Source organism: Tauraco erythrolophus, chromosome 6 (genome assembly GCF_009769465.1).
Source record: "Tauraco erythrolophus isolate bTauEry1 chromosome 6, bTauEry1.pri, whole genome shotgun sequence".
In the NCBI taxonomy this organism is placed as follows: Eukaryota; Metazoa; Chordata; class Aves; order Musophagiformes; family Musophagidae; genus Tauraco; species Tauraco erythrolophus.
The window spans coordinates 53,338,751-53,357,231 of NC_141470.1; the positions used below are offsets into that span (position 1 = coordinate 53,338,751).

General features: G+C 37.7%; 1 protein-coding gene across 1 annotated transcript in view; it reads left to right on the plus strand.

Moving 5' to 3' along the window:
* The window catches only part of SPATA7 (spermatogenesis associated 7), a 45,720-nt gene that overhangs the window by 20,064 nt on the left and 7,175 nt on the right, over nt 1–18,481 (plus strand). The window contains exons 5-6 of the mRNA XM_086613622.1: nt 6,313–6,446; nt 17,280–17,758. Coding sequence (XP_086469748.1) covers nt 6,313–6,446; nt 17,280–17,758 — 613 coding nt within the window. The remainder of the gene's footprint in view (nt 1–6,312; nt 6,447–17,279; nt 17,759–18,481) is intronic.

Consider the following 18,481-nt stretch of genomic DNA (forward strand, 5'->3'; position numbering starts at 1 on the left):
ATAGTACCACCTGAACCCAGTGATTAGTGTGCTTGGGAATGCAGGTCTCTGATACTGGGGTGGGGGCTGGAAAGAAGAAGGAAGAAAAAAAAACGTATTCTGAGAAGTTACCCACCAGAAATCTATTCTAGCACTGATGGAACTTAATTACCCGGGGAGAGAGTGAGGGATTGGGGAGGTGGACAGGGAACAACAATTCAGACTTTGAGGGGGATTAGGCATTTTGTTCAAGTAAAAATATCAGTAAATGTATATTATGTATACTGTTACCTAATTCTGTATTTAAAAATTAATTTTTCAATGTGCTCACATACGTATTTTATATTATCTTTGTCTACCCCTTATCCTATGAAAAGCAGAGATTTGTGAAAAACTGTCTATCTATTGTTGCTGCTGTTTTACAGGAAGCTTTCACAAAATGTCCCTACTTTTGATTTTAAACTTTTCTGTTGAGTCTTGTGGCTGCCCCAGTGGTACTCTGAGATAAAATCCACTGTCCAAGCCCAACGAGAAGCCAGTCAGACCTCTCCTACGGTACAGGAATGGAGGTTTACCTGACCAGGTTCAGAAGTTTTCTCAGCATTGGTGCAGCATTTCACCATTTCTGTGTAGTAGGCTGAGCAGAGGCTGCTGTGTTCTTCATACGGCTGACAGAAGTATCTATGAGATATCTGTTGGATGATGACCCCATATGAGGATCAGAGGTGGATATATTTGGGATAATCCTGTGCTGCTAGCCTCTCCTGAAATTCCTCTGAAGGATTCATCTATTATTGTTAGGCTTTATTTCCAAGCTTTAGCAATGGCCAAATTCTGCCATTAGTAGCTTTGCCAAGCAGCATCACATTTCTGAAGTGCATGATACAAACATTACTTTCTATTTGATACTATCAAGACTGTAGTATCAAGCCCTTAATAAATTCTTTGTCACCTTTTTTCATGGTGACTCTTCCCTTATTTGATTAAACAGTGCTACTGGTAACGGATACGAAGAGGACTGCAGAATCATCTCTTAGAGTACGAAAATAATTTCTATGTTAAGAAATATAGATTTAGACTTAGGAGAAACCCGAACTTCACACCCAATGGCAAAATTCCATTTGCATTTGATGAGATCTCACCCCAGGTGCTTAAACCATGGTGTGCTGGCAATTTGTGCAGAACTATGAAGCTGATAGTAAAAATTCTTACAGCAGGGAGAGCTGGCTTGCAGAAGTAATATCACCAACTGATATGCTGAACGTGTTAATTATGGATGCTGCAGGCCCTTCAAGCTCAGCAGAAATGAGGTTGATGTTTGCATTGTTTGTCTAAGAGAATTCATAAGGGAAATAATCAGAAGTATGTTACTGCAAATATAGCTGATATAAAAACACAACAGAGAAATGCTCAGTGTTGCACAACTCTTTTGAGATACATTGTTCTGCAAGCTGAACTCAGATCTGACTTAATATTTCATTGTCTGCCTTGGATTATTTGCATCAAAAATGAAATAACTTGAAGGTTAACTGCCAACTGTACTGTGATGTAACATATGATAAATTTAGAGATTGGAAATTCAGAGCAAAGGACAACCAGTGGCATTCCAAATCTTACTGTCCTAATAAGTGCAGAGCTTTCAAGCTGCCTAGGAGTGTGGTATGTACAATTATTTTGTTTCTTCCTGGTTTATGACTTTGTTTTTATAACTCTAAGCATGTGTCTAGAAACACTGCTGCAGCCTAGGCTTAAGGAAGAAAAGAATCAAGCCTATAGAGGGTGTATTCTAACATGGAAATACAGCCATGTGATCTCCGCTTCGGAAGCGTGGTAAACTCTTTGCAAAAAGGCTATTTTCCTAGGCACAAGTGTTAGTTCTATGACAGATTGAGCAGCATTTTATAGGGAGCTTTTTATGAAGAATGCTACAGTTTAACTTCTAAAATTTATGGTCGGTCTTGTGCTTCCTCTCATTGCTGACAGAATTAAGAGAACGGTTTCATGGGGTGGGTGCAATAAGTTACAGAATTTAGTTTCACAGACTCTGAGTTTATCTGATACACAAAAATCACTACCTTTTTATATTCTTACACACTTTCTCTTTATTATGCTATAAATGTTTTTGGTGGTTTTGAGCACAGCAGTTAATGAGATACAATTAATCTCAAAGTCTTTTACAAGGCTTTAAAAGGGACTCATGTTATTTGGATCTATAGGCTGTATTTTTTTCATTCCTAAACATTTAGATTTTCCTTACTCAAGAGATGAAAAGAAACTCAGTGGTTTGCTTTTTTCTTTTATTTGTCACAAGGTACTTATTGTCTTGAACTTTTCCCGTATTTGACTCTACAGATGCGATACGTTTCTGGAGCCAATGTACAGTAAAAGCTACTTGCAGTGAAGTTATTAAATATCTGTTAATAAATGCAGTTGATACTTACTTCCCGCTAGTCTATGACAGTATGCCAAGGGCACTCTTGTCAAATTTAGTTTGTTAATCTCACTGAAAGCTAAAGAAGCTGTATCCGTGATTGATTTGAAGCAGCAGATAGCTCGAACAGTGAGAAACATTTTCAATTAACAGATAAATCTCCCTTTTAAAACCGCATGTTTCTTTCCAAACGCTCATCTTGTTCTAGAAATCTAGGGAAAATGCAGGCCCTCTCCAGAAGGAAATGGGGGACCTGGCTACCCAGGATATGGAGAAGGCTGAGGTACTCAATGACTTCTTTGCCTCAGTCTTCACTGGCAAGAGCTCCAGCTGCACAGCCCAAGCCACAAAAGGCAAAGGCAGGGACTGTGAGAATGAAGAGCCGCCCACTGTAGGAGAAGATCAGGTTTGACACCTTCTAAGGAACCTGAAGTTGAACAAGCCTATGGGACCTGATGAGGTGCATCCGCTGGTACTGAGGGAACTGGTGGATGAAGTTGCTAAGCCACTATCCATCATATTTCAGAAGTCATGGCAGTCTGGTGAAGTTCCCAATGACTGGAAAAGGGGAAACATAGCTCCCATCTTTAAAAAGGGGAAAAAAGAAGACCCAGGGAACTACAGGCCAGTCAGTCTCACCTCTGTGCCTGGCAAGATCATGGAGCAGATCCTCCAGGTGACTATGCTAAGGCACATGGAAAATAAGGAGGTGATTGGTGACAGCCAACATGGCTTCACTAAAGGCAAATCCTGCCTGACTAATTTGGTGGTCTTCTATGATGAGGTTACAGCATTGATGGATAGGGGAAGAGCAACTGACATCATCTACCTGGACTTATCCAAAGCATTTGATACTGTCCCACACGACATCCTTGACTCTAAACTGGAAAGACATGGTTTTGATGGATGGACCACTCGGTGGATAAGGAATTGGCTGGATGGTCGCACTCAAAGAGTTGTGGTCAATGGTTCAATATCCAAGTGGAGGCCTGTGACGAGTAGTGTTCCTGAGGGGTCAGTACTGGGACCAGTGCTATTTAACATCTTTGTTGGAGACATGGACAGTGGGATCGAGCGCACCCTCAGCAAGTTTGCAGATGACACCAAGTTGTGTGGTGTTGTGGACACGCTGGAGGGAAGGGATGCCATCCAGAGGGACCTTGACAGGCTAGAGAGAGGTGGGCCTGTGAGAACCTCATGAAGTTCAACAAGGCCAAGTGCAAGGTCCTGCATGTGGGTCGAGGCAATCCCAAGCACAAGCACAGGCTGGGCAGAGAATGGATTGAGAGCAGCCCTGAGGAAAAGGACTTGGGAGTGACAGGCTGGATGAGGCTTTGAGCAACCTGGTGTAGTGGAGGGTGTCCCTGCCCATGGCAGGGATGTTGGAACTAGATGATCTTTGAGGTCTCTTCCAACCCTAACCATTCTATGAATCTATGGTTTTCTGCCAGTCTCTTTTGCATATGTCTGCTCTGCCTTTTAGTACACATGAGTGACTTTATAGCTTTTAGAACACACTTTATGGATTAGCTGAGCTAAGCTCACTGTATGACTGGTGTGAGGCAAAGACTTCAGATTTCCCATGCAGGTGACAGTAGTCCCAGTGGGTCATTCTGACAACAAAGATAGCCTTAGCATCCTGGCATGGTTACTGTTCTTTCTTTACCAATAGGCATAAGCCGTGCTTTGGCTGAGAAGAGTCACAGCACACAGTCCTGGAGGAGATTTTTAGGAGTTGGCTTTTATAGCTTTGATCTCCAGTAGTAAAGACAGTCTGTCCATGTATGTTAAATCTCAGATTTTATCCTGTAAAGAGCGGAATAAGGACAACACGAGAACTGAATTTTGCAATAATACTCACACCACTTTGCATTTTACACAGAAACTTCTGTTAAGCCATGGTATTCAGGTAGAACATGCAATAAAGTGTTTAAACTTGTCTTAGACAAACCCACTTACCACCTAAATTCTTGAGTGTAAGGAAATTTCTGTTTCGGGCATCTACTCACGCTTACAAAATGAGACACCCATACTTCTGTACGATTTGCAATTTTGCTTTGTAGAGCCCTCATTCATTCATTATTTCCTGAGATATTTATCCAACATTCATTTCAGCCATCACCTGAGCAGTAGGCAAGACTTGAGTTTTTACAACTTCCATGCATGTGCACACATAGACACACTCTGTTGGCCCAGCGTAATTATGTATCTCAAACATGCAAAACTTCTGACCTGTAGCTAATTTTTGAGTGTTCATCTGTAACTTCTAAGACAAACACAATTAGAAATAATAGTAATTTAGAGTAGCCACATAATAATAATTTAGTGTAAGAAGAAAAATATTGAGTTTTAATGGTATGGTGTATTTTTTCCTTCTGTTACAAGGCACATTTTTATTTCAGAGTTGTAGAATTTAGCATGTCTTAACTTCAGCTAATGTTTTTCCAGTAATAAAAGCAACATCATATTGTAAGTACTCTAATGGAATATGCTGAATAAATCAACAACCGTAAGAAAAATTACTTTGTATTTTATGTATCAATTGTAGGAATTGAAAGAGAGGGTCTTCCCTGAGGAATGAGAGCAAGGATTTTGCATCTGAAAGAATAATTTCTAGTTTAAAAGGGAACTAAATTGTTTAATAAAACGAATATACGTACTTAAATAATTCCTAGAGATTCACATGTCTGTAGGGTTAATGTACGCAGATGAATGTATTTTAAAGGTTGATTAAATGTCCGCAGATTGCTGTAGTTCTCAGCTGTCTAGAAGAATGTACCACACCAATCCACAAAGTTATTTACATTTCCATGCGTTAAGTATAGTAATGTGTGTGAAGATTGGGATCTACCAGAGTATGATATAAATACATTCTGAAACCGAAGAAGAAATCCGCAAAGGCCTTCTATCTGTATCAAACAAACCATTCATACACTTGGGTCTGGGTCAAGTCAGTAAGAAATGTAGTCAGGAGTTAAAACAGGTTTCGTTGTGTATACAGACTTCAAAAGTGTGCCTGCTTATATAAACCCTCATTTCCCATTTGGAAATGAAATTATTAATGATTTTCATCAGCCTCGTTTGGATTTTTCAGCTTTGTGAACTTCATCTGTGGCACCTGGGTGCTCGCAATGTACAAAAACGTTGAACTGTATTATGCGAGATATCAGATGTAGGTGACTGATAGCAAACTTGAACACAGAAAATTTACCCATCTTTTGGACTCCTCTCTTTATCTGGTAGCAGAGATACCTCACTAGTCTTATGTGCTGCATGGGCACTGTGAGCAAGGTCTTGGACTGCAGACCAATGTAGACTGATAACAATTTCCCCTCCTGATCTGACAGTGACCTTTTCACAGTGTTTGCCTTCATTTTTTTATGTTCTTGACATCAACATGCTTGTTTTGCCATGGATTTCTGTACTTGGAAGACTACTTGTCGTTTTTCCGTTTGAGCATGGATTTTTTACATGTCAAATTTACTCACAGTAAACATGCTTTTTTGCTGAAATACTGGATGAGAGTACAGTCAAAGGAGTTCTATCCATAAAAATTTGTGAGCAAACTTGTGAGTTTTTGAGCAGAGTGCTCTATTAGCAAAACTGACCTTGGAATTCCTGCATAGTGGTGAATTAGTTGTGAGATGAGAATACTTCAAAGCTAAGGAATACTTTCAGCTAACATACAGCTTCAGCTACCAGCTTACTCTTAATATTTTTCTCTCAAGAATACAGGTAATTTTTTATAATTGTTGTGTGTTGGAAGTGGAAGGTATCTCAATGGTCTGACTTTGCTGAGTAATTTGAAAGCTCTATGATGTTTTCAAATCACTTCAGACAAAAAAAAAAAAAAAATTAAAATATTTCAGTGTGGACCCAACAAACTTTGTTTCTTTCCTAAGTTGCTGACCAGCAAAGAAGAGAGAAACTGAAAAAGAAGATATCCAGGTGTGAAGAGGAAATGAGTATGAGTAAAACTGCCTCCCGGTCCAGCTCAAGAGAGAGTGGAAGGCTGCTGCCATCCTCTTCTGGAAAGGTAGATGTTTTAATTTTTTTTCAGTAGATATCATAGTCTACTCGCCTCCCATAATAACAGCTGATCACTGCTGTGCAGCAGCTCTAGAAGGAGGGCTGGTGTATTTTAAGCAGCAGAAAATAGACAAGAGTCTTCCTGGCATGTGCCCAACACCAAATGCATGTCTCAGCCTTCTGACAAAGGTGGCCGGTATCTGGATGAAGAGCACTTGTGGTAAATCCAAGCTCTTGTTGCTCACGAATTCTCTCGCTTTTATCTCAGCTGAAATTCTCATATCTTCTCTGTCATTCCAGAGCTTTCCACTGTTTCCTAAGGCAGAACTCCAGTTACCACTAACCTTCCTAGGAGAAGAGTTGAGAATCTTCTTTTTTTTTTTTTTTTCCTATATGATAGAAGTCCTATTTTGGAAATACATTTCATATCCAACAGAATACTGCACGCTCAAATTGCAGCTATTGAAAGTGAAAATAGTACTTAAGCTGTCGAAATAAGTGCTTTTCTGTCTATATACATAGGTTCACTTATTTTAGCTGGCATTTAATCCAAATGTGCGGTGTGTATTTTCAAATAATAAATAAATAAATAGCCTATGAATTAGATTCTCTTGTTCATCACTGTAAACAAGCAATTGCAACTTAAAACAGAATAATGTTTTAACTCTGTTGATTTTAACAGTGAATGCTTCATATGTTGTTTAAATATCCATAGAGCTGGACAATATTTCCAAGTAGTACAGAAAACTCACTACTAGTTCCTTTCTGTGTGACTGTTTTTTGCAGCAGACAGTCTGAGTGTGACCTTATGGCAGTGCGGAGAAATAATGCTTTGAAATTCAGTACATGGCTCTTAGTTATGCATAAAAATGCAGGCATACACAAGAAAAGGGAAGAAATGTCATATTTAAAATATTTTTTTTTTTTATTCATACCATTTTTGTCCTTCCATGTTATTTTCTGCAAACTGGGGGCAGGAGAAGTTCCTTAAATTATTTAATTGTGAAATCAAATAAAGTGTGCTCTACAATGTATCTCTAATTACTACATAAATTCTGTTTTAAAATGAAAGGATGTGCTTGTGATCTTTAATATAGCATTATAGCAGACCGACACTTTTTTCCTTTGTTTCATTCTTTCGCAAAACAAAGGCTTTCTAAAATAGTATCAATCCCAGTTCTTCTAATTACTTACAGATGCCTTCCCACCAACATTTTGCTTGAAAGTGTAGTCTGTATCATGCCAACAGAAACTGCAGCTTTCCTTATGTTGGCTAGCCTCAGGGTATAATTCAACAAACTGAGTCTGAATTTCAAGTTATCAACTGAAAAGTATATTTTAGAAAATTATGTTGGAGACTTGCCAAATTAACATTTAACCACACATAAAAAGTGTTTTTTTATATAATACTTTGTTTGACTCTAGTTTGTTTTTTTTTTTTAAACTTTACAAATTCAAAGAGTAATCTTCATTAAAATACTATTTGGCACTTTGTTAATCAAATCAGTGATTGCTGGATTTACAATATATGTTTCACTGTAGTATAAGCAAGAGCGCCAGTGAATTAGCAAGAAGTGAAAAATCTGTAAGTGAGCCTTCTGGTAGAAGGGTAGGCAGTGGAAGTAGCTGGGCTGACATATTTTTTGTGCTAAAACTGAAACCCTATTTAAATTCAATTTCAATTGCCATTGTTTTTCTCTGCTTGTTTATACACCAAGGGAGGATTCTTCTACTTCAGTGATCCAATGTCCTCTAACATATTGTGAGGATGAGTTAGCTGTTCTAACTGTATTTCTCTAGCCATCAGGATATATCAATAGGTGACAGCTGGAAAAAAGATTCTAAAGATGCCTGTTAAAGCATATGATAATGTAGAGGATTTTGCCACACAGTAATTATATTATTGCTGTCACTGTTGTCATTAGGAAAAAGCTGATTATACATCCTTTATTTGTGGAACTGCTCCAAAAATTGTTTGTTGAATTAGGATATTCTTGGGTTGTAATGAGATTCAGCACAAATTTGAAGCAGTCATGTTTGGAATGCTCCAGGTTTCCAAGGAGGTATTGGCAAGTGGTCCTGTGCTTAATAAGCATCTTACATCATTAGAGGAGGAATGTAAGAAAAAAAGACAAGTAGAATTCTTCTGGCGTTGCCACTGTTACATTTAAATGTAAGAATACAAAATTTAAAGCAATTACTTTCATAGTGCATAATTTCTTGCCTAATAAAATGTGGCTCTTGTAAAATGTATAATTTAAGAGTAATATACATACATATATATGTATATAAAAATACAATAATCCTTGTAACTCTGACAAGGTCAATGTCTGACTAGATTATAGGCTAAATAAATGCTAGCCAGCTTTGATGCATGCACCTGACTTTCTATTTTCAAAAGGCTTCATTCATTAGCATTCACTTTTTATGCATTCTGGTAAGTCTGGTGCCTTCATTTCATCATTTTCATTTTTCATGTAGCTGCAGTTATTATTATTTAATGCTGCAATAGAGCACAGAAACTGTTTTCAGTTGAGGCTTTGAAAAAAAAAAGTAAGAATAATTCCTCTAAATTATATAATAACATGTTATACATTTCTTAAAATCTCAATGTGTGTTTTTGTACACTGAGCTGGCTATGAAACTGAGTATCTCTAATGTGTCTTGAACCTGACTGGCCTGTTCTTTGATTGTTTTGTGTTAAATGCACAAGAACAGCGAATTCTTTAGCTGTTATATCTAGTTATAAACATAAAGTTACTGTAATGTGAGAATCTGCTATATGCGATGCACTGAGAAAGTAATTTCTGTTGTTACCTAGATTTCATTACTGACTTTTTGAAATAATCAGTGATTTTAATCAAAGAGAGTATGTTGGTCACAGAGATAAAAGGATTCCATCTAGAGCTCTGGGTTAAGATGTGGTAGATGTTTATGGCGCATCATGCATTTCTCTACTTTTAGCAGAAGACCTAAGTGAGAAGCTAAGGAGCAGGCTTGTTTTCAAATGGCACAACAGAGCAGAATGGGATGGGATCACTAGCAACTAGATTCCTTCAAGGACCATAGGTTGTCTCTCACAGTCAAGTAGGTGGGCAGGGAAAGCATAAGTTGTCCCGGGGACAGCTGTACTTCTTTTCTGCTCCTCTCCTTCCACGTAGCATAATAATGATGGCTGACACCATGTGTGAAAGTTAATAAAAGTAGGATGATAAACTACAGATACAGATGCTGAAAGGGCTGATAACTTTGCTTTTGTGTGTCTTTGTGAATATGTCATTTTTAAGCGAGTATTTAGAGATTTATTTAGACTGAAAACCTTGAGGATGGATAAACATGTTTGTGGGTAGCCATTCATTTATCTGTCAGCAAATTACTTACATATACTCCTTCTTTAATGAATTACTCTTAAGTTTTCTCACAATAAAAAAGGCTGTTTGATGCAGTCTGAAAAATACCATGATGTCTATGCATAGGATGCCACTACCATGTAGTCTTTCCAACTGCTGCCAGAAATGGAAAGCTATATCCTAGTGAAATCCTTTTATTTTTCTGTACAAAGCTGGTTTGTTTTTTTAAACATTGATCAGAGTGATTCAGTGGGTCAAACTGCATGAAGCTCAATATGACTTATCTCTGACGCAAGCAAACCTGTGTTGAGCTGGCCATGAGCAAAGTCTCTGATTTGAGCAAGACTTTGTATTTCTTATCCCATGTTCAGATAATCCTATTAGTAGGCATTTCTGGCTGCTAGAGAAATTTTTTAAAATAAATTAATCCATACTAAAAGTCAATTGGAGGAAAGCTGCTGCACAGGAGGGTAAATTTTCTCTTTTAACCATTTTAAGTATGGTTGCCATTGCCTTAGTGTTTCAAGATCCCTTTCAGCCTGTTTTTTGAGACTTTTTTCATTTCTTAAGAATGACAGTTATGACCATCCGCTTGTGCATGTGAAATATAGATTAGGAAACGCTATTAGCTTTCTTATCTCTCTTCTTAATTTAGTATGCAGCACACATGCGTGGCTATGTGAATTGCCTGCTCAAAGGCTTTGTATTTAAAGATTTATGATACTGTTACAATGTTACCAGTCTGAAGATGTGTTGTGCTTGAATAAGAGCTCTGTCAGAATGAGAGATATCAGTGATCAAAAGCAGAAGAACCTTCTGAGCATCAAAGAAAGACGTTTTCATCAGGAACGTTCAGCACAGATTTCCTTTCAGACTTCATAGTGACAATCACCTCTCATGCTGGTTATTTGAATTAATACATTTCCATATGTGCATTCAGTAATACCCCTTATTAATAACATCACAGTATTTGATGAAAGTAGGAATGTACCACATTATACAATTGAATACCACACACACACAGGAAATAATGTAACAGGAACATAATTTTGAATGGGGAAAATGGCTGTTATTTATGCCAATATGCAAACTGATTATATTCATGTCATGAACATGTCATATTTGTTCGCGTATTTGTGTGAATTTTCTCTCTTGCCTTTCTCAATTTTTAACTAATTATCAAAGTGTGTAATGAAATGAACAGAGGACATACAAGGGGGTTATAAGAGCAGCAACTGTAAAGGCAGCTTGTTGCTTATTACAGGAGACCTTTGCTCTGTCCAGGCAGTGGAGGGCAGGCGCCTGGCACACTTACAGCAATATTAAAGTGGCTTATAAATTGAGCTGCTTTAAGTGAAAAGAAAGAGACACTTATTACAAAATTGCAGCTTTTGTATCTTGACAATGCAGTTCCTGGGGTGTCTCTCTGATCTCGTTTTATGACGGTATATGAACTATTCTGTTGGAAGACCTTTTCATACAAGAACAAGTTAGTTTCAAGATTTAAATTCTTCTTGGTGTAACTTCAGTGACCCCAGTGAAGGGTGCCTTTGAATCTTTTATGTAAAAATAGCTTTGGCAAGCTTTCTTTTTGAGGCTTGTGTTTTTATAAGGCAGCTGATAACTCCATGTTTTTGAGTTGAGAAGCTAAACTTCTTTAAGAAAGTAAAAGTAACTTAGAAATCCAGATTCTTTTTCTGTATTATTTCTTTTGCCCATCAGATGACAGCCTTATGCTTTGATCTGTTTTTACTGAACTTTCTCTTCCACACTCCATGAAGATTCAGAGATCCTCTTTATACAAACTTGCTGCAAGTAATATTCCATTTACCATAGTTTTGTGACTAACAAAATCGAAGCATAAATATGTAATTTATGAAACTTTTTTAACGATGTTATTATTGCTGAAATATATCACTGAGTAAATTTGTCTTTCAAAACAAATTACAGTTGGTTGACTCAACAGCATAGGAACATATATTGGTAAGCAAGATAGGTGTAAAGATTCTTGACTCCAAATTATATTAATTCTAGTTCTTTATAGTGCTAATGTCCAAAGCTATGGTAATTTTTTTTAATTGTATCTGAAGAATAAAGCTAAAAACCTTTCAATGAGTGTGTTACTGCATATTTATAGGCATGCTTTTGCCATTTTTTTTCCCCAGCTAAACATCTTATGTTTTTATAGATACAGATTAGAGAAGAAAATGAACATACGGTTAACTTGCCTATACGAACACAGGTGTACAAATAATTTTCTGAAAACTTAGTGACAAATTTCAGACAAACAGTATTCTCTGACATTCCTTAAAACCTTTTTGAAGTCACCAACATAGTTTCTTGTTCCTGATACTGTTTCTTTGGATATCTGAAGGCTGAACTGCCCACCCTTTTGGGCAGTAAAGGTTTACCTCAGGATAAGGGCTTCAAAAGATGTTCTTCTTTCTTAATACTTTAATGAATACATCTCAAGAGTGACACACACACAGCTTTGGTTTGCAGGTCTAATATCTAGTCACTACCTTAGCTACTTGGTCTGCTCTACTTACGATGTGTTTGAGAAGGAGAACAGAACTGCCCTAAGCTTCCTCCTAAATAAGGAAAGCTTAAATTTAGGATATTGCCATGTTTACCCTGTCCCTTCTCTTGTTTTAGGATCAAGTCAACTGGATCCAAAGAATAGAACATGTGGCTTTCATGAGGTGTAGTTATATAGTTTGCTAATATCACTTAACATGTCTTTTTTTTACTATTATTTTATGTATTGTGAGGCACCAATCATCATACATTTGAAAATGATTCTGCAGTCTGATTTATATTGCAGCTCCATGAACTGTTTTAATCATTCAGAGTAAAAAGTATACAAGAAAAATTAAGCTGTTTATAATACGTACTGAAGGGTGTGGAATTAGCTTTTCAAAATATCTATATAGGAGGATTCTGAAACTTTCCAGTCTTATCTGTTTTCTATAGTGCTGAGCTACCACTGCAACTACTTTATATGCAAACAATCACACTGGTAAGCCTTATTATACTGCTTGCTAACACAGGCATTTGTTTGGCATTGTTACTGCATGTTATCAGTTCAGCATTTAATTATGCTGTAGTAGTAAAATAAAGTTGGCTCACATGAGACACCATCAAGAAGGGCTTATTTTGGCTCAGTAAACTAAAAAAAAAACCAACACCTTTTTGCAGCAACTATGCACTTTTGGGGATACTAGAATAACAGATAAATAGGTCTTTCACCCACTGATACGGGTGAAAATTGTTGTGTGGAATTGTTACGAAGGAAATATATAGTATAAGAGCAGTGTGTTTTGTGACTTCATTTTGATGGTAAACTGTCCACATTTTTTAATATTCCTCTACGTAGCGTTTAATGCATGCTACACAACATATATTAATTATCTTGAGTTTTAATTTAAAATATCAAGTGGTTCTGAAAGAGAAAAAATGGAATAGTGTAGATTCGTAGCAGTAGGAGTGTTAGGAGAAAATGCCATATTTATATGGTAAAAGTCATATTGCTTAGAACTTTTAAGAACACATTTTTTAGGAATTGAATGACAGAATAGAAAATCTGTGTATGTTTACAATCTATAATTTGAATTACATAGGTTAATATAATATATATTCATAGAATCATAGAATGGTTAGGGCTGGAAGGGACCTTCAAAGGTCATCTAGTCCAACCCCCCTGCAAGGAACAGGGATATCTATCCTATACTATATATTACTAGGTTACAGTGTCATGACTTTTCAACAAATGTACAAGGATTTCCAAGTTTCGTTTGGTTTGTGTTTTGGTGGGGTTTTTTTCGCCTCCCCATCTTCCCCAGTAGGAGACTTCAGAAGTCTCACAAGCATTGATTATCTTGCCAAATTCCCAAAGGTACTTTCTTTTACAGTTGATTTTGCTGCTTTTGTTGGCATTCTGTCCATTCTCACTTACTTGTGGGAAAAATCACACATCCAGACTTCAATCCACATCATAATCATGTGATTATTTTCAAAAGTAAAGTGTTCTTGAGTATTTTCTCCAGGTTTATATTGCTCTCAGGCAATGGAGCACCACTGGAAATCCGCTGAATCCATGCTTCAGTCTCTCAAAATAATTTCCACATGGATTAATTAGAAGATCAGGATGGGCTACTGGGTGAATCTTTTCAGTTGGCAGTTAGGGTAGTAAAAGATTTAAATCTTGCAGCACTAAGCTCCACAGCAACATCTGCACTATGCGAGCTGCCTGAGTGTAAGGAACAGTAAAATCATTATTTTAAAAGGTCGCGTCTAGTTAGTTAAAACTGAACTGATTTGGGTCTTTTAGCTGTTAATTTTGAATTGGTTTTTCTCAGATATTTTGTATGTATATATGGTTGTGGGTTGGTTTTTTTTTTTTTATTTTAGCTGTTATTTTGCCTAGTATTATACTGCTTGCATGGTATGGCAATGAGATTTTCCAGGATATCAGTATCCCCACAGCTGGTCTCCCTCACTGTTGCGGGACCTAGGTGCAAGCACTGTCTCTAGGATTTGTATTGCCAGGTAGTTTGAGTACACGCAATACGAGTCTCCTCTGTTGTGTGTAACACAACTTGAGTTGTATAAAGCGTTATATGTGTGGATGAAATACATTAGCTTATACAAAATTTTGATTGTTTTTAGGCTTCTGGTTTCATCTTGTAACTCTGCAATATGACTGACCTTGGAGATCATAAAATGTCATAGATACCTTTCACTGACTGATAGAATATTCAGTAGGTGGCTGTGTCCTAGTTAGGAAAAGGATATACAACAGTTGTCTTGCTAAGATGCTTCCTAACTGTTTAGACACATTGTAAAGCACGTTTACTAGCATCTTTACATATACTCTGTCCAGGCACTTATGCTTTGAACTTGCAAATTTTTCAAAATTCTCTCTAGGACAGAAATCAAATTTCTTTCTGCTGCATTTCTCATTTGACAAAGAAAAAAAGCTTAAAATGTCACTTAGATTTAGTTGTGCTTCTCTTGCTTTTCTTTGCCACGGTGTCATAATACAATTCAGGAATAATGTTGGATTTTTAAGCATTGACTTTTTTTTTTTCAGAAATTAGAAAAAAATAGTATGGTCTTTCCAAATAATTAATTTTTTAACCTTTCTCGATGATAGACTTAGTTTTCAGATTTCGATTTTTTTTTTTTTTTTCAGGTTATTAACTGTTTTTTTTTATCCCTGGCATGAACATGATGTTTCTGATAAGACTCAGCACTTCTAAAATTGAATGTGTCGGAGAAAATTCCCCATCATCTTCCACAGGACAGATTAACGTTCATGGTCATCGCTAATCTCTGGTGTACCTGGCTTCCACTTTATTAACTACTTGTAATATTCGTTGCAGTTCTTCACTAACTTTTTAAGTTACTCAAGACTTAAAAATAACCTTACAGATCTCTAAGAGTGTCGTGGGTTAGGCTGAACCCCCCCACACAGCCGGTCACTCCCCCACCCCCAGGAATGAGGGAGAGAATTAAAGGATAAACGGGAAACCCGTGGGTTGAGATAAGAACAATTTAATACAGGTGGTTTAATACACAGTGTAGGTGCTCACCACCCCCTCGTATGCGAAGCCCGTCTCGTCCCGAAGCTGCAATCCCGGACGAACGCGAGGCCCCGAAATAGAGAGGGGCAGAGAGAGAGAGAGATAGTACTCCGAGAGTGGGAGTACTGGGAGAGAGAGGAAAAGAAAGAAAAAGCAATAGAGCAAAAGCGCAGCAAGCGCAAAAGAGCAAAAGCGGCGAAAGAGCCAAAGCGCAAAAGCCCTTCTTCCCGGCTGACCCTCACTTTTATACTGGGCATGACGCTGCGTGATATGGAATACTAATTGGCCAGTTTGTCCCTCAATCTTAAGTTCCACCGCAAATCACAAGGGGGATCGTGTCCCCCTTGTCCCAGCTATGCTCCCCTCTTATCCCGCCGTGTTTCTGCACTCCGGCACACTGAAAAGTCCTTGGAGTCTCAAACATCAACTTGCTATCAGCATTCTTCTCAGAGCGAGCCTCTGAGTAAAACCAAAACACGGAGCTCTTCTAGCTGCTAAAAAGAAGAGCTAACCCGATCCCAGCTAAAACTAGGACAAAGAGAAAAGAAAGAGACACATAGATGAGCTTTTGCTCTGAGGTTTCCCATTTTGTTTTGATTGTCCTCCACATGGGTGAGGTTTGTTTGGATAGATCCTATACCAAATAGATGGTTACTGAAAACTGCAATTAAGTGTTCTTGCTAACTAAAGTTGACACACCTGGACTTCAGCCTGCATATAAAATAAGTTTGTATTTTGCTTCTTTTGGTGAGGAGTGAGTTAGCTGACCAAAATGTTAATCGAAACCACACACTGCCTACATCTTACCTTAGCCATGCTACCACATACTGCTCATTTGTCTCTTTTAGTTTTTTGTCTACCTAGTAGCTTTTTAACTGTATCCTTTTAAAGTAACATTGACTGTGACTTCGCTTCTGAGAGTTGAAATACATTTTTAAATTCTAATGCATTGAACAGTTAAGAAGCAGGAGCAGTAATACCATTTCTCTACCATCACCTGAAATCAAGTATAACTCAGCATGTTGTTATCTTTCCTGTTTAACTGTAGTCAGTAACTGCTGGCACTGTTGGCTCGCTCTAGTGTCGGAAAGTTTCACATCTGCCTATGTACCTGCTGGGTTGAGAAACCCAAAGGAGAACAGGATAGAAACTCGACTGTGTCTGCTGGAGGACATTATGATTGTTGGAGCAGGATGCCATTACACAAGGTCACATCCTGTGTTTGTACAGCCCTACCAAAGATGTGCGTCTCCCATCTAGAGGAGGAAAATGGTCACACGGGGAATAAACAGTTAGTTATAGTTTTCTTGTTCTGTGTCTTGAATCGCATTACAGTATATTCCATGTTGGTCTAAATTGAATCAGTCAGCAGTGCTCCTTACAGAATACACATCTTATAGCCGGTGTGTGATAGACTTTGAAGCTAATAGGATTTGGAGAGAGAGGCAACAACTCCACACTTGAAGAGAACACATACTATGAGCTAGTCAGTAGGATAATTATGGATAATGTCTAGCTTACCTTGCCTGGGTGGTATGAACAGACCATACCCAGATGAAATGATTTGCCTCAATGCAATGATTCCTTGACTTTTAAAAATGTATTGAGCCTGTGGACTAAAATGATTGAAACTCTTGGTTTGATGTAGCCATCAATATTCTGTAACAAAGCACCAATGTTTTGCATCTGAAGCAACCATTTTCTTCTTATTCTGTTATTTCCAATTGCTAGGTTTTAAAATCTGTTAGGACTGGGGCTGTTCTGAAACGAGTTTGATTTTAGAAAAATTGAAAAAGTTTTTACGTAGAAAATACCTCCAAGTTGGTAACAATACTAGCTGGGAGTGCCAACTTGAGCAAAGCTGGTACCTTGCAAAGCAATAAAATCTTGTTTTAATTTTTCTAGCATTTCTTAGAAGCAGAAGACAAAGACTGTCTCTTCCCCTGTGCCCGGCAGGCACAGTACCTGTCAAGAGCGTTGTCTCCTTACGGCGAGCATGGCTTGGTTCACTCCAGACCAGTAAAATATGCCAGAAAAGGTTCTCGGAATACGTCTAATGCATCTAACTCAAACTCAAGTGTCAGTACATCAAGTACACCAAGAAAACGCTCTGGACTTTCATGCAGTTGCTCCACTGATAGTTTTGTGAGCATCAGTCATTCCCAGAGGCATCAAGGACGCAACTCCAAACTATGCAGTGGGGATCTTCTAGACAGGCACTCTGAATTCTTTACTGATAGCCGAAAACCTTTTATTCCACGCACCTTAATATCAGATGCTAAATCTTTCCTGTCAGAGTACAGGTATTATACTCCTGCTCGAAGGAAAAGGAAAAATCACTGCAAGCGGCATGTGGAAGCTCAAACACAGACTGATGTGATCAGGTACAGAGATTAAAACTTTGTCTTGAAACTGTGGAATTTAGATGTTATCATAACAATATCTTGGTAAAAGCAACATGTTTTGCTTTCCTTTACATTTGCATAAAACCACAATAATTATTCTGAAATTATTCTAAATATTCCTTAGCAAAAGCTAGAGCAGAATGTGATTTTCCTTTTTTCACTGACGTGTTTTGTTTTTTTCTCTCTGGAGTGACTAGTTTCATCTGAAAAAGTTGGATACAAAGCGCCACTAAATCCCAATGGTGGGATCTACCATCTGCTGGGGATAGTCATTCCCCCCTCTGTTTTCTTTGCTCTCTCTGACTGTAGTTGTGCTTTCTGTCTTCTAAAGAATTAACCACTGTAAGCATGCAAGTAGCTCCCCACTGTTGCCCCTGTAATGTCATACTTTCCAATTTGTTAATTAATATGTCATGCAAAGATCCTCTTTTGTTAACTCTTGAATGCAGCTCTTCGTTCTCTTTTTACCAATTCAATTTAAATGCCTTCAGATTTATCCTATATGGAATATTTTATACAAAATTAATGTCCTTATCTTGCATTGAACTCTTTCTTAGGAAATTAAATAGTTTTGATTTAGTTTTGGTTTTACTGATACTACCTCGTAAAGAGAAATCTTTTCTCTTTTATGTCTCCATTGCCTGCATGTCTAACTCTGTTTTTGTCCTAGAACAAAGTAGGAATTTCATAAGACTGGAATTA